The sequence below is a fragment of the Podarcis melisellensis genome, assembly GCF_964234715.1.
Source record: "Podarcis melisellensis genome assembly, chromosome: 3".
In the NCBI taxonomy this organism is placed as follows: domain Eukaryota; kingdom Metazoa; phylum Chordata; class Lepidosauria; order Squamata; family Lacertidae; genus Podarcis; species Podarcis melisellensis.
Window position 1 is genome coordinate 46,754,538 of NC_138530.1, and position 16,538 is coordinate 46,771,075.

At 43.6% G+C, this 16,538-nt stretch overlaps 1 protein-coding gene across 1 annotated transcript in view; it reads left to right on the forward strand.

The window, feature by feature from the left end:
* The window catches only part of PCNX2 (pecanex 2), a 117,332-nt gene that overhangs the window by 77,012 nt on the left and 23,782 nt on the right, over positions 1-16,538 (forward strand). Inside the window, exons 24-26 of the mRNA XM_081906988.1 lie at positions 8,552-8,610; positions 13,146-13,361; positions 15,250-15,503. Coding sequence (XP_081763114.1) covers positions 8,552-8,610; positions 13,146-13,361; positions 15,250-15,503 — 529 coding nt within the window. The remainder of the gene's footprint in view (positions 1-8,551; positions 8,611-13,145; positions 13,362-15,249; positions 15,504-16,538) is intronic.

The following is a 16,538-nucleotide window of genomic DNA, read 5'->3' on the forward strand; positions in this document are numbered from 1 at the left end:
AGGCTGCAGTCAAAAGCATAAAACTGCATCTGTGTTAAGCAAGATGCATGTAAGATGTGAGCGCACTGTATACAAAGAACAGATGCATCCCCTGAGTACCAACTTTTTCATCGCCACAACAGCACCACTCACATACAAGTGGGAAGGATCAACATGATTGTCGAAATCCAAAGCTTTGCAGAGATGTAACAAATATTTAGGAGGAAAACTTAAGGGGGCAACCCCCCCCCAAAAAAAACCAACCCAATGAGGACTGAGATGGAAGAGCCTCCATGCTTGCTTTACGGTAAAAATAAAAGCAAAGAGAGATGTCATATCAAATCTACTTTAAGCCTGAAGGAAAAATCAGTTCCCAGTCTGATACTCCACAGAGTATCTAGCAATAAATGCGATACTTTGCCATGCTAGGTTGGTGAATTATGGACTTTAAAACCTTATCTATAACCTTTCCAGAATTAATGATAATCTTTATTCAGCAACATCATAGAATGATAAAGTTGGGAAGATAGTGATCTCATCTATCTGCTTTCTTCAAAACACAGAATCAATCTCTGTCCTCCCAATGCATGCAGATAGAGCAGGCATAGGCAAACTCCGGCCCTCCAGATGTTTGGGACTACAATTCCTATCATCCCTAGCTAACAGGACCAGTGGTCAGGGATGATAGGAATTGTAGTCCCAAACATCTGGAGGGCCGGAGTTTGCCTATGCCTGAGATAGAGCATAGTGTGCCAGATCAGATAAAGAAGACTGGAATCTTCCATCTCAGAAAATACCTGAAAAGAAATGGTTTCTGATGATTCCAAAAAGTGAGCCAAGCCAAGCCACACTTTGCAAGCAAATGCAACATTTTAGGAGTAGACATAGAACCACAAATCTGCCATCTTAGACCACCCAGTTATGGGTGTCCAAGCACCCATAACTGTCACTGAATTTGCTTGGAGATAGAATCACTTGTTTTCCTTGCAGAACACCTGCATTTTAAATTTAGGCTTATGAACCAACAGCAAATACATTGTGCCCAAGAAATACACCCAATGTTGGTCCCTTGTTGGTGATGAAATCATCCCCGAGTGGGAAAATGTTGTGATCTGTCATTAATTTCTCAGCACAGTCCCTTGACTGATCTAACTAGATTCTTGCTTTCTTCCTTCTCGTGCATTTAACATGAGCCCCACTCCCCTGCCCTCAGTTTGTTCATGGCTTCTATTTTCATCTAGCTATTCCTTTTGTTTCCTTAATTTATTTTTATCCACATGCTGTTAAAGAATTTTCTCTTTTACATCTGCTTTGATGTCAGCTTTTTATATTTCCTATTAAATTGTTCTTTGTTATTTAATCATTTCCAGACTTGTTTAGCCACTTTTCTTCGCCACCATATGCTGCTCTACAGCATATGTAAAAATGGCCATGATCCAGCTTGCTGTGTGAGGGACAGGATATGGAGGCCATATATGTGAAGCAGCCATATTCTGCAAGCTACTAGAAAAGAGATGTTTGGCGATGAGTGAGGCTTGTCTGTTCCTCCTCTTTTCTGTCACTTTTAGTTCCTGCTCAGCACTGTCAATCGCAAGCTCAGCCAAAGCCCTCTGCTTCTTTCCATGTGGCACAGAAGAACACAGTGCCCATTCTTCGAATAGACTCTTGCTCTTGGAATAAGTGTCCTGAGATGGGTACCTAGATCAGTAGATGACCCCATGTAGCAAATGTAATGCTCATGGTGCAAGACACAATTTAATTTCAACAACAGGACACTGCTGAATGAACTGGTGTAGATGATCCATGAGTCTTCTCCCGGGGTGAGGGGTGTGGGGGTTTTTTGTGGGAGCAGGAGATGGAGACAAAGCTGTTTGTCCTACATAGAAAGCTAAAGGGAATTACATTTCTATCCTGTTGGAGACTGTGCAAGTGAATGAGCCTTTAATGTCTGGGCAGAGTTGGCAAATTAATTTGTTGCAGGGTCTGATTCTTCTGTTCCCACTCTCTCTTATAGGATTGTTTGTTTGCTGTTGTCATTGCTAGTATTTACCTGTTTTATTTACGGGTCAGCGTGTAAATAAGTCCATGCCTCATGCCCAAAACTTGTAAGGAATGACATATCATTGTCCAGGATAGGCTTTAGATCCTTGATGATATGTTGGAGTGGAGTTGAAGGAGACAAGCCAGTAGTGTGGTCCCCCCCTCTTTGTTTTATGTTTCTGTCCCATGGTAGATTATTCCTAGGTTCCAGCCTGACCTTGTTTTGTCACTTTCTTGGGTGAGTACTATAGTTTAATAAAGACACGGGTGGCGCTGTGGTCTAAACCACAGAGCCTCTTGGGCTTGCCGATCAGAAGGTCGGCAGTTTGAATCCCCGCGACCGGGTGAGCTCCTGTTGCTCGGTCCCTGCTCCTGCCAACCTAGCAGTTCAAAAGCACGTCAGAGTGCAAGTAGATAAATAGGTACCGCTCTGGCAGGTAGGTAAATGGCATTTCTGTGTGCTGCTCTGGTTTGCCAGAAGCAGCCTGTCTGTGGACAAACGCTGACTCCCTTGGCCTATAGAACGAGATGAGCACCACAACCCCAGAGTCGTCCGCGACTGGACCTAATGGTCAGGGGTACCTTTACAAACCTTTACCTATACCTAGGGGTACCTTTACCTATAGTTTAATAAAAGTCCAATGTCAGTCTTCAGTCCAATGAGCTGGAACAAATGTATTGTATTGGGGGGCTTTCACAGGCAACACTGTTATAGGATCGTGCTTAATCCAGTAAGTGCTGGCTGGTGGTGTAACTAGGCAGCGTTTTCCTCAGGAATTGAAACTGGGAGCAGAGGAGATGTTGGCTTTTCAAGTGAGACCCTCCACCCTTACTGAACATGGACTCAGGGTATGGGGCACCATAGTAAGAAATGTTTCACAGTCATGGCCGTTTTGCTAGATTTCACATGCTTTTGTCTTCTTCCCATTGATGGCTATATCTTGGCTCAGATTCCTGTTTCATTTCTCTGGGAGTGTAGAACATTCTCCTGCATGTACCCCCCATTTGCAGGATTACATCTGGGAACTATTTATAAATATCTATCTTCCTAGTGCTTTCTTGAAGATGAACATATTGCTTCCTCACAGTTCCTCAGACGTTGCTTTGGGACATGATCATCACCTGCTATCACTTCGACACTGGCAAAATTACATGTCAAATTCAATTTTGGTTCAACATTTTCAAGAAAAACCTAAATGTCACTGTTTTCAGCTAGGTAGGGGGAAGCTGAGCAGGAAATTTTGGGGGAGGGGAGGGGAAGCAAACTTGTTACTGAGATAGTATCTTTAGCAGGACAATGTGACAAGGATAACATATAGACTAGGGCTGAGTCTTGGGGATTACCGTGTTTTTCGCTCCATAAGGCACACCTAGTTTTTAGAGGGGGGATTCAAGGGGGGAAAATTATTTAAAGGGAGTTCTGAGCAGAGCCTGTATGCATCCCAGGCTCTGCTCAGCGCTCCCTTTCACAAGCCTCGTGGAGAGTGTGTGTGGCTCTTGGGGGTTTTTCCCTGAGGAAGGAGAAGGATAGCCCATCACTGAGTGCGGCTCTTGGGGGCTTTTGTGGGAGGTGGGGGAAGTGAGAGAGTCTCGCTCTGTCACTTCCCCCTACTCCTGCAAGAGCCACATGCTCGGCTATCCCTGGCTTTTGTGGGAGGTGGGGGAAGGGGCAGAGCCGCGTGAAGCCTCCGCAGGGCAGCGAGATGAAGGCTCCCTGCTGCCCTGCGGAGGCTTTGCGCCACTAATGCAAAAGCGAAAACAGCTAGAGGGAGTGCTGCGCAGCGCTCTCTCTAGCTGTTCTGGCTTCTGGGGTAGCCCGTGAAGCCTCCACAGGGCAGCGGGGAGCCTTCATCCCGCTGCCCTGCGGAGGCTTCGCAGGCTACCCCAGAGCTGCTCAGGAGCTTGTCAGGGCTGGCGGGGGAAGCCTGGGTTCCCCAGCCCGAACAAGCTCTGGGAGTATTCCCCACCTCCCGCAAAAGTCTGCAGGTGCAGCGCACCCTTTAAGAAGCGCACGGCTCCTGCGGGCTTTTCTACGAGGAGGGAGAAGGGACTGACATGGCCAGTCAATCCCTTCTCCCTCCTGGGGAAAAGCCTGCAAGAGTCGCGCGGAGCTTCTGTGCTGCTCTTGGGGGCTTTTCCCGCCTGCCTCCCCCCTGCATTAGCTCCATAAGATGCACACACATTTCCCCTTACTTTTTAGGAGGGAAAAAGTGTGTCTTATGGAGCGAAAAATACGGTACTTTGTATGCGGAGTAATTATCTTTTCACACACATTCATGTTTTCTGCCTGTATTGCCAGAGTGAAGCGGGAAGCTGCCACACAGAGGTAGCTCTCACACCACCTATATATGAATTGGCCTCATATGAAGAGACTTTCATTATGAGCAATGGGAAGCTCTATGGCTGTTCCCCATTTACCTAGCACAGAGTGTTCAATTGGCTGTTGGTACCATGGAAGATCAAGCCAACTTAAACAGGTTTGGGCTGCTGATCTTCACTGTGATACTGTGAGTTTTGCCTGCTATAAGCACTGCCATCATATTTTATTTACAAAGCTCCTTAGATGACTAAGTACCACACTATAAAAAAATTAAAATATAAATCCACGCCTACAGGCTCACATTCTAAAACCGACTGATAAAATAGTTAAAGTAAGGGAGTGACTGCGGAAAAGAGGCAAGAGAAAGAAGGTGTCTTCTGTAAACATACATCACACATCGAAAGGAAACAAAGTCTCATTGTGGTACCTACTGAATTGTTCCATCTGTCTTGCCTCTTAGTAAGTGGCCACTATATAAACCAAACTCTGAACACTTCTTTGTTCCCTTAAAAAACAGCATCAGCCTTGAATCCAAGAGTCCCACGTTAGCATGTGTTCCTTCCCCAGTATGGAGGCTGCTCTTTCCCCCTTATTTTTACAGCTGCTCAAATTATTACATCCTATAGGTAGGAGGAGTGAAAAGGAAATGGCAGTAAATCTCATTTAGTGTGTGGACACTTGAAAGCTTTGGCTGTATGTTCAAAACCTGACCTTGCCCCAGCTTGCAAAGAAACCCCGAACAGAACAGTAGCACTAGAACTATGCCTTTTATTGTTTTGTCTCTTCTAAAAGTAACAGATTCAGCAGTGCAATAAGGTGATTTCTTTCTTTCTTACGGGTTTGCTGAACCCCACGGAACAGTAGGCTGCTGCCCAAGCTCTGCATTGTGAGTGTGATGCCTCTCAGCTGTGGAGCTGCCACCAGGAATCTTGCACTCTTCCTTTTCAAGCCTCTTTCTTGCTTCTCTCCTTCCTTCCTGTTTCTAGTCTGTCCTTTCAAAAAGCATCTGTCAGTTTCTATTTTGGGGAATGGCACAGCTTGTGTTTGCTCTGGGGGTCTCCAGTGAATTGCTGCATAGTGTAACTAAATCAGTTAAGTGTCTCTAAAGAGGTTAGGATAGAGCTGCCAGTTTTCCGTGCGTCGCAGTCCCAGCTTTCTCGCTATATTGAGGAGAAAACTGTAACAGGCCTCCAGCTGTTCAGGCATGCCCCAAACATTCTCCCAGTAATTATGATCTCGAAAACAGACACTCAGAATGGTGCACTCTTAGGCAAAAGTGGACGTGAAGCCTTTTACTTCTCCTTTTTCCACAAAGTTGACATTTGTTTTGTTCCGTTTTCCTGCTTTCCTCCCTGTGTTAGCAAAGTGAAGCAAAATTGCTATGGCCAAGGTGGATCGCTCCTTGGGGCCAATTCAGAGTACCTCTTTCCTGGATTGTCTTTCGGCTCTGTCTTCCTGAATTGCATGGATACATAGTACATTGGCCAGATGCACACATTCAACATAGGAAGCTGCCTTAAACTGAGTCAGGCCAATGGACCATTTTGCTCAGCATTGTCTACTCTATCTGGCAGTAGTGGCTGTCCAGGGTTTCTGGCAGGGGAACTTCCCAGCCTTACCTGGTGATTCCAGGGATCACATTTGGGCCTTCCAAGCCCCCATGCTTGACTCTTGTATGCTCAGCACTGAAACCACATGGGAAGCCAGGTATCTGTACTGTCTGCACCATCTAGCCATGGAAATATGAAAACCTTTGCCATGCTTCTTCGTGGTTAACATCTTACCATGTGATGGCCAAAAGAAGTGTCATGCTACTACCACAATGACTCAGAAATCCAGGAAAGTAGAGGGCAATGGCAATCCTCACTGAGCAGCTACAACAGGGAAACCTTTTTTCAGTTCAAGGGTCTGAAAGGGTACGCCAGGGCTACATGCAAGCAGTGGGCAAGGCAAGAGGCAAAAATTGGCACAGCAATGGATACAACTCTTACCTTGTGGTAAGTCGGATGCAAGTTGGATGTTTCTACAGACATTGAGCCCACACAATTAGATGTCACCTAGGTACTATAATTTAAACATGAAGCTTTAATATATGAGACGTACAGCTTCTGACAGGCCAAATGGCATGGCTCCATACTGATAATGCCACCCCTGTTGTGTGAACCAAAGGTACTGCATTTGAAGGCCTGGGCATCTGGTTCTTTCCTGGGCCCCTTGTGAGGCACTGCTTCTCTCCCCAATACACTCCGGCCTCTGCAGGTCACGTGAGTCACCCCAGCCATCGAGAAGAGCAACTTCTAGCTGCTGGTAGGCACCTTCAGGGTCCCTGGACTCTCTTCCTAGGGTTATCTTTAAACTGGACTGGGACTGGACACTGAAATAGAGGGCTGCCCTCTGCAAAGTGAGGCATGCGGCTGCCCTTTTCCTCCCCAGATAACCACAACTGTATCCCATATTCTGTTGACTTAAATATCTAAGTTTTGATCTGACATAGGACTAGATTTTTCTTTCTTCTCATCTATTTGGAGTGGCCTAAATGAGCCTTGGGGAACAAGAATTACATTTTGGCTAGTGAAATAAAAACGGGATGCACGGTATTGCCACAAGAAAACAAACATACTGATAAAATGATGTGATTACATACATGCTGAACCTTTTCCGATCGGCCTTCACGGGCATTTAAAGAGGAAGAGGAAGCAGTGAAGTCATTTTAACAATTTAGCGGAGTCTTTCAGAATTAGTTAGCTCCCTGCTGAAGAGACTCTCACAATTTTCACATGCTCCTCTGGGCAAGCTCCAGAGGACCTGCACTCGGTTTGTGTGGAATAAGGCCACTCAGGAAGAAATTCAATTACTGAGCTAATTATCACCCTGGCTGAGTGGTAAGAACAAAATTTAAAGTAAGAAGCCACTGGAGAAAAGCTCCCATTGCCCAGTAGTCTCAAAAGTTCATTTTTAAAAGAGATCCTAGCTGACAGCTGAAAGCCCAAGGGTGAATGTGCAGCTGAGTCTGGGATACAGGATATTAGAATTTTAATACTGTACAGATTCTTGGAGCTTTTATCAAGTTGCAGCAATTCAGCTGCCATAATTGTGTGGAGATTTTAAAGTCCAAAATAGACTTTGCGGATGTCCCTTGGCTAAATTACTTCTGATTTCCACAACTTTAGGAGTGAAATAGTTTCTCTGTACTTTGGTTTTCCAACAGCTGTGCCATTTTAAACAGTTTTGAGAAGGCTGAGGTTGTGGTGCTTAATTAAAGAGGTAGATAAGAGCAACATTCTAGGGTTATCTCATGTGTTATTCTAAAATTTAGTGTATTTTTTGTTTTAGTGTATTTTTTGTTTCTATGGAAGCCGCCCAGAGTGGCTGGGGAAACCCAGCCAGATGGGCGGGGTACAAATAAATTATTATTATTATTATTATTATTATTATTATTATTATTATTATTATTTAAAACTTTATAAAGCAGTTGTGTGAAACTCTTTGGGCCAACACAGATGAATCTGCCAGGAGGAAAAACATGCTGTTTCTAATGGGTTTATGGTGGTATCTCTTTTGTTTCAAGAAAGCTACCCTATATATATTGGATTTCCAATGATGTGGAAAGCAAGACTATCAAATCTTTATAGACAGAAACTTCAGATTGGCCATACCAACATTTTAACCATCTTCTCTATATATATGTGTGTGTAAAAGTTTATAAAGTAGTACAGAGCTCTGGATAATCCAGTACTGGTTTTTTGGCAGCACATTCAAAATGCCCATGTCTTTTTCCCTTCATGAATTGATGTGTCTTTATACAGAGGGTGTTTTAAAAGATGGTTTGTTTGGAGCAGATAGATATTTATTGTTTGAATGTGGAAAGCTGGGAATACATTTATTTCAAACTTACCCACATTAAGTTATGAGGAATATTTTGAAGATGCAGGTGTCAACAGCATAATTGTGGTCAGTATGAGATCTAGTTTTAGATGGTTCATTGCATAAAATAGCTCGCTTTCTGGAACTGCCATCTGAAAGAACAAGGAATTCAGTCAGCACAGAAAGCCAGCACTGTTGGTTGATGTTAGAAGAATTTGGGTTGTGTGCAAATGAAACGCTGCACAATAATATTTTATGTGGACAAATTAAGCCAGATCAGGAATCAATCACTTGTACAGAATAGAAATAGAAGACAGGGATAAACTGTAGGTATCTGTTTATTTCCAGCACAAAACGAGTGGACCATTCCAACACGAGACTGGCACTTCAGATTGAAAAGGGTGCAGGTAGGGGACAGAATTTATTTTGCTCAAATTTATAATGACTGATTGTTCAAAATACTGAATGTAATTGGGTTGGATCCAGGGAGACAACAGTAAATGAAATTCTGGCAGTGGTGCAAACTGTTGTGGAAGATCTGTCAGAAGATTTTGCACAACACGGACTGGGCACAAGCATCTTGAAATAATTGTGCAAAACCTTGTGCACTAAGGGAAACTTTCAGTCCTGTTTTGTCACATTAGAAACTTGTTCTAAGTTGGAAAAAGCCTTTCTTCCTCTGAAGGAGACGGTCCACTTGCAGAAGGGAACCTCTGGATCCAACCCATTCTGTTTGTAGTTCAAAGCATAATAATATTCTAATAGAAAGGGTTATTTCAGATTTTGAAATATTCGTGCTTTAAATAAGATTTTTGATGAATTTGTTTTCATTATGTAAGATTTAGTTATTTATTATTATTATTTTTAAAAAGGGTTATCAAGCTGCAAATAAGCCTATTCACAGAAAACATTTTGGATGAGTATGTATAGTATCACAGCCATCTATCAATTTTGCTGGTGCAGGGAAATCCTATACTGATGTTATCTCTGTGCGCCACCCCCTCACACCAAAATCAAGCTTGTGCCTAATCTTGATGCCTAAGAGTACATCCTTATGAAGCTACAGGTGCTCAGTGAAGTGCAGTAACTCTAGAGCAGGGTTTCCCATACCTGGGTCTGTTATTGGACCACAACTCCCATCATCCCTAGCTAGTAGGACCAGTGGTCAGAGATGACGGGAATTGTAGTCCAAAAACAGCTGGAGACCCACATTTGGGAAATCCTGCTCTAGAGCAACCAGCAGCTAGATAGGAACGTTTCAAGCTATGGCTCGAACAGGGGGGCAAATGCAAGAAGACAAGTCCCCCAAAAGAGGTGTTTTTGATGGATGAAACTTGCTGAACCCAGTGAAGAAGCTGTAGCAACCCCCTCATCTGCATGGCTATTAAAGATACAGGAGCCTTGTTGTCTTATGATTCAGGTTATTATGGGCTGAATGAGAATCTGGCACAGATGATCCCTTCATCACTGCTGTTCCATCCCGTCCCCCAGTAGTCTAATTTCAAGAGTGCCAATACAAAGGGAGGTGTTTTAAGAATCAGCACAGGTTTTGTGTGTGATTCCTGTAATCAGTTGTGGCTTTAGAATCCTTTCCCTTTCCCTTTCCCTTTCCCTTTCCCTTTCCCTTCCCCTTTCCCTTCCCTTTTCCTTTTCCTTTTCCCTTTCCCTTTCCCTTTCCCTTCCCTTTTCCTTTTCCCTTTCCCTTTTCCTTCCCTTCCCTTCCCTTCCCCTTCCCCTTCCCCCTTCCCTTCCCTTTTCCTTTTCCTTTTCCTTTCCCTTTCCCTTTCCCTTTCCCTTCCCTTCCCTTCCCTTCCCTTCCCTTCCCTTCCCCTTCCCCTTCCCCTTCCCCTTTCCCTTTCCCTTTCCCTTCCCTTCCCCTTCCCCTTCCCCTTCCCCCTCCCCTTCCCTTTTCCTTTTCCCTTTCCTTTCCTTTCCGCCTTCAGTGGGGATGTGCTGTGAGGATGTGCTGGAAAACCAGCTAATCCAGATACCTAACATTGCCCTGCACTCTTAATTCATGTTTGATCTTCATCAGCATATTCAAAAGGGAACTTTGCTGAAAGTTTTTGACATCTACATTTCCAAGGACTTCAAGGACCTTGGGTAGCCTTTAAATAGAATATTTCGGTGGGCACTGATGCATGGGAGAAAATGGAAGCCCTGCCCGAGCCAAGCCATGTTAATTAGGCAAGAGAATTCAAGCTCACTGGCACTGTCAGTTAGACTGTGTGACACTGTTTTGGCACACATGGAAGATTTTGCTTCATTTCATTAATCATATTTCGTTTCTTGTTTTAATTTGCGTTTTAGCGCTCTGCATGCCACGAGTGCTTAGGTTTGCGAATTAGACTTCGCAATTCTCAAAGGACTGAACAGTCCAAAGTGTGGAGAAGCAGATGAGGAGTTGGACTTGGACCAGGGAAACCTAGGTTCAAAAATTCCTGCTTGGCTAAGAAACAAACTGGGTTGTTACAAGAATAACATGTCATAACTTGGGGGTCATATGCAAATAACTAAACCAACAATGCATTATTTGCCACCTGTTTCATCCACCTCCCTACTCGGGATGAGCCACACGCCTATTGCTTTGATACCCCAAAGTCGCTTCTGCATTAACTCCCCAGTCCAACCAGTCATGGTCAAAACAGGCCTACACGATCCCTTTAAGATGCTTCCTTCTGTCTGAGGGACATATGCCGAGGAATAGAAAAATATTAGCAAACTTAGTGTGGCGTGTGAACACAGGTGTGGACATCAGACCAGATTTCATACTTGGTGTTGGGTGTGGTGCAATCAATTTCATCTATTTGAAGAAAAAACAAACAACCCAAAATGGAAACAGCTCCATTAAGACCCAGCAAAAATCACATAGTAGTCAACTAGCATTTGGGTTTCACAAAATGCTTTCTTGGCCTTGTCTACAATTTACTGCAGATGAAGTTTCAACAGTGCCTTCTAACAGTGACAACTTTTTCTTCTCTCCATCTGGCTCCTGTATTCCCCCACCTATTTTTAATGTTGAGCCTGAGGAAGATTTCTGTGATACCCATAACCTAGCTCACTGTTGTGCGATTTCTGGTTGGTCTCAATAAAACTGCACAATAGAGTTCCCATTTGAATTCAAGGTCTGTAATGTGACTTAGGGTTTTCTTCCAACTTATTAAGGCAGTGGTGCCTCTGGTTGGTTATCTGTGACTAACAAAACTGAAATAGTAGAATCTGAAAGCCAGAATATCTATTGCTTTATTCATTGGCTTTTAACTGAAGCATTTATAGTCTGGTGGGTGCATGAAGTGCATTACATTTACTTATTAACTTTATTTTTCACAAGGTTACATCAGGGTCAAGCATTCTCAGCTAATGTTACTTAAAGCAGGCAATTCATGAGAGAATCTGGAAGCTACAGTTGTTATATGAATCATAATGGCTGAGGTTCAAGACGCCAATGTGTCCATTGGCTTTGTTGTAGATCACTCTGCACAACACACTCTAGCAAGGGGATAATTAAATAAATGTGGAGAGTCAGTACATAAGTGAGACTGGGAGTCTTAGTCCCCATTTTGTAAGACAGTGCTCCTCATACAAACTGTAAAGCACAATTATGAATGGGGCGCTTTCTACTCCAGTGAAGCTGCCTTTTTCTCATCAGAGTCACAACATTCAAAACTGAGCAACTGGGCTAAAATTATGGAGGCAAAGGCTCCTCATATTTACTTATCCTCTGCTCTTCCTTGAAAGAGTCCAGAGTGCCTTACAGGTACGTGTGGTTCGCAGGCAGCTTATGGGACAGAGCTGCAAACAGAGCAGTACCCTGTGCCTTCAGACCATTTATTTATTTTACTTATATCCCACTTCTTTTTCTCCAAGGAGCTCCAGGTGGTGTACATGGTTTTTGCCTCTCCAGTTTATCCTCACAACAACCCTGTGAGGTAGGTTAGACTGAGAGGCAGGGACTGGCCAAATGTCACCCAGCGAGCCACGTGGTTGAGTGGGCATTTGAACCCTGGTCTCCCAGGTCCTATTATTCCGGAACCTAAGAAATATCCGGCGGTAGAAGCACACGTATGGTGACAATGATGGAGCTTTATTAAAGCTTTACCATATACAAACTGCCAATGCATTTTGGCGTTATTTCACTCTAATAATACAAACTTAAACATAAACAGTAAAAATGAGACATCAAAAGTAATTGAACATACATTCATAATCACAGTATACTACATATGCAATAAGAAATATTGTGTATATCACCTCTCTAAAACCTTGTCATACAGGAAGAGGTTTCATATCTAAATATCTGGCAATTAAGCTCCTCTTTTCTGTTTCATGGCACTCAAACCTCTGTTGAAGACCTCACTGTACAATTAATATAAATCATTACATACTGCAATCTTAGACATTATTATGATCTATAATTTTGTGGCTCGTATAACAGCCGTGCATCCAAGCATTTCAAGAGAGGGCAGCCGTGATCACAATTGCTTGCATATTCAGTAAAACTAAACCAAATGTCTGCAAGTGTATCTCTCATGCCCTGACTTCTCACTATTTTCATCCCCCCCCCAAGACCCTTTGCCAAAGTTTCTGACATTGTTGTTGTTATTATAATTATTCAAATTTCTACCTGGCCCTTCCTTCTAAAGGAGCTTAGGACAGCAAACAACCAAGCAATAAAACAATACAAAATGAAATAAAAGTATATTTGAAACATTTAAAAAAAAAATACAACCCAAAACAAACTTTAAAAGGTGTTCAGTGATACATGTGGTAAAGTGGGCCAACATTTAATGATGCCGTGTGTTTCCAATATGATCATCATCATCTCCAAGGATGAGCTTCTGGTTGAGTAAGCGGTCAGAAAAACAGGACTCCTTTCTGAGTCTTCTGCTGGGTGTTTCGTTGCTCATCCCTTTTACATTCTTTTGTGTTGTTGTGATTTTAGGAAATGACGATAACAACCTCAACTCCATCTTTTATGAGCACCTGACAAGATCTCTGCAGGAGTCTCTTTGTGGAGATTTGATACTTGGGCGCTGGGGAAACTACAGCTCTGGGGACTGTTTTATTTTGACATCAGATTACTTGAATGCCTTTGTTCACTTGATTGAAATCGGAAACGGTCTTGTCACTTTCCAACTCAGGGGGCTAGAATTTCGAGGTAAGCACCTATGCAGCTCAAAGAATAAAGAGCTAGAAAGAGGAGAAATTTCATTTGCTATGTGCCCTTCTCATTAGTAAGCCATGTGTGCATTGCAAATCTGAGTAGTGGTCTAAAATTCTCTATCTGGGTTGTTGCTACATCATCCAAAATTATTTGGGCACTGTTTCTGGGAAGAAAAGATGGTGCCCCCCCACACCATTGGTTTAGTACCACCTGGTTTCTGTTCTAGCCATGCCCACTGCCAACATGTGACACACACACACACAGGCAACAGATTGTCCCCGTTTCATCTCCAGCCCTTAACTGCTTTCTTTATAAGTTTACCTGCTGCGATACTCATGACAAGAGATCTTAGCAGGATGTTCCCAGTTCTCTGCTTGTTGGAAGAGTAATTTGTGGTCTAACAGTCGATCTTAATTGGTTAGAAAGAAAACAGTGTGGAGCTTAATGCTTTTTTGGTTCATGGAGGTCTGGGAAATTATATTTTGGTCTTGATGCACATGATACCTGCTGCTTTAGCCCCAAAAGCATAATTTGGAATTTAAATCAAAAAGCCAAACAGCAGACTTTTGCTTGCTAGCCTAAGTGCAGTAATGCATTGCTATCATAGAAGAATTAGAGGCAGAATGTGAAACTATTTGTTAGTACATTGAATAAAACAATGTGGACTTCCCCCCCACCAAGTGCACAATAGACCAGTTTTAGTTAGTTAGTTAGTTAGTTAGTTAGTTAGTTAGTTAGTTAGTTAGTTAGTTTTTGTTTTAAAGGCCATAGGGTTGTATCCAATGCCACCTGTGCATCAGTGGAACAGACCTCCACTTGTGCACTGGGGATTTGGGGACTCTCCAGGCAAGGTTTTAATGGTGCATAGGGAAGATTCAGGAACTCCACACAACTCATGCAAAATAGGATTCCACTCCTATTTGGCCCACTGGTACATAAGACTTCAGCAAAGCTCATGTTCTGGGCAGGCATTTCCGGGTCCTAGGGGAGCGAGCATCAGCCCCAGCAGACCAGAAGCAGGTACATGGCTGGGGACAAGGTCTTAAGTTCCTTCTCCCTTTTTCAAACTCATTCATAGGCTCTTCAACCCTGTCTAGCACACCTGCCTCTTGGCATTTCTGATTTCATTCCAGGCAGGCAAAAACACTCGCAGAGCAGAGCAGGTGAGAAGCATGGTATGAAGAAAGTGGGCATGGTCCAGAGATGTGCCAAGGGGTCGCATTCAGCCCCTAAGCCTGGGGTTCCTGTTCTAAACACTGTGCTGTACTGACTCTCATATGTGGCCAAAACGGCTGCAGTACCCTATGGCTTGCTGCTAATTGAATTCCACTGATTACTTAGGTAGAGGGAAGTCTACAGTTAGCATGTTATTAATAACAAATCTTGACTTTTATAGGCAAAGCACTCTTACTTTTTGGGGGGGAGGGGGTCCTGTTGCTGAACATGTCCCACCTGGGTATAACAGGTCTATAAAAGCACAAAGAGCACTCTGGGTTTATCGTTTAGATATTCCTTCCGAAAGCAAAGACTCTGGCATGCACTTCTAAATCCCTATCATTCTACATTTAAGGTAAAGCATTTAGATATAATTAGGCTCCATATAATTTATGCCAGGCTGCCTAAAGCATAGAATTCAGCATATTTTACTTTATAAGGTGAAATCAACAGTCTGTACCTCACCGCTCTCTCTCGAGCACAGATTAATTGGCACATTTTATTCCATGCTGGAGCTCTCCCCTCCACCCCACTCCCCTTCCCACTTGCCATTTATTAAGTATTTGAAGGAGCACCAAGTATTAGCCACAAACAGTTTCATTCGCATTGATCTCACCAGTAACTGCCATTGTGTCCTTCTGCTTTTCAATTATTACTACACTCCAAGGGACATATTGCCAACAAAGGGAGGTGGAGGCTATAACAGAAGGAGATGAGGACAATGAAGGCTGCTGCTGCTGCAAACCTGGACGGCTGCCTCACTTGCTGTCGTGCAACGCAGCTTTTAACCTTCGGTGGCTGACCTGGGAAATAACGCGGACTCAGTATATCCTGGAAGGCTATAGCATTATTGACAACAACGCTGCCACAATGCTCCAAGTGTTTGATCTGCGAAGAATACTCATCCGATATTACATCAAGGTAAAAGCGGTGTTTGTCAGTACCTCTGGGAAGAGTGGCCTGTAATCTGGCAGCCCAAACCCTTGTGTGAACCAGAAGCAAATAAGTTTTGGGTGCATTGGCCACTGCATAACTGCGACGTCATGAATCACAACACTGTGCTCAGGGCCGGCCCACCCATGAGGCAAAGTAAGGCCATTTCCTCAGGTGGCAGAATCCACAGGGGCAGCAGATCCCTGTGTAGAACTTTATCCACTCCACCCCCCCTTGTTCTTGACGGGGAGATGGTGTAGGAGGGGAGTGCCATTTTGTGGTTTGCCTCAGGTTGCAAAATGTCTTAGGCCGGCCCTGACTGTGCTACAACCTGTATAACCAAAAAACAAGCCAACACAACAACCTCAGAATATAAAAAACGTAAGTACAACCCTGCTGGATCAGACCAAAAGCCCATCTAGTCTAGAATTCTGTTCTCACAGGGGCCAACCAAATGTCAGGGGGAAGTCCACAAGCAGTCCTGAAGGCAAAAGCACTCTCCCCACATGTGATTCCAGCAAACCAGTACTCACAGGTGAACTGCCTCTTATGTGGAGGCAGAACATAGCCATTGATAGCTGTACCCTCCATGAACTGGTCTAATCAACAGACCCATCCCCTCATTCCCATACAGGTGCAACACTGTGATGAGAACAAAACATGGATATTTTTTCCAAAACTGCAAAGGGCGTTCACTAAAACAGCACCCACACAGTGATGACCAGGCATTGTCACTGACCTGCCTTGCCAACACTTCCATCAAGGTCAAATGTCGGGCAATGGGCAGCAAACCCAGCAAATGCCAGGCTATCACATTAAGCTATTGATGAACGGGATGCTGAGAGGCTTCTACAACAACCATTTTCAATAGGATCAGGCAGCTAGTCACAGATTTAGCAAAAGTAATAATTGCAGATTAAGTCATCCCATTTTAGCTTTCAGTCATCATCTTTAAGAAAAGTGCTTGTGTTCCTTTCCTCTTAACCATGGAGAGAGTGGATGGAATTTATTGACTACTTTGAT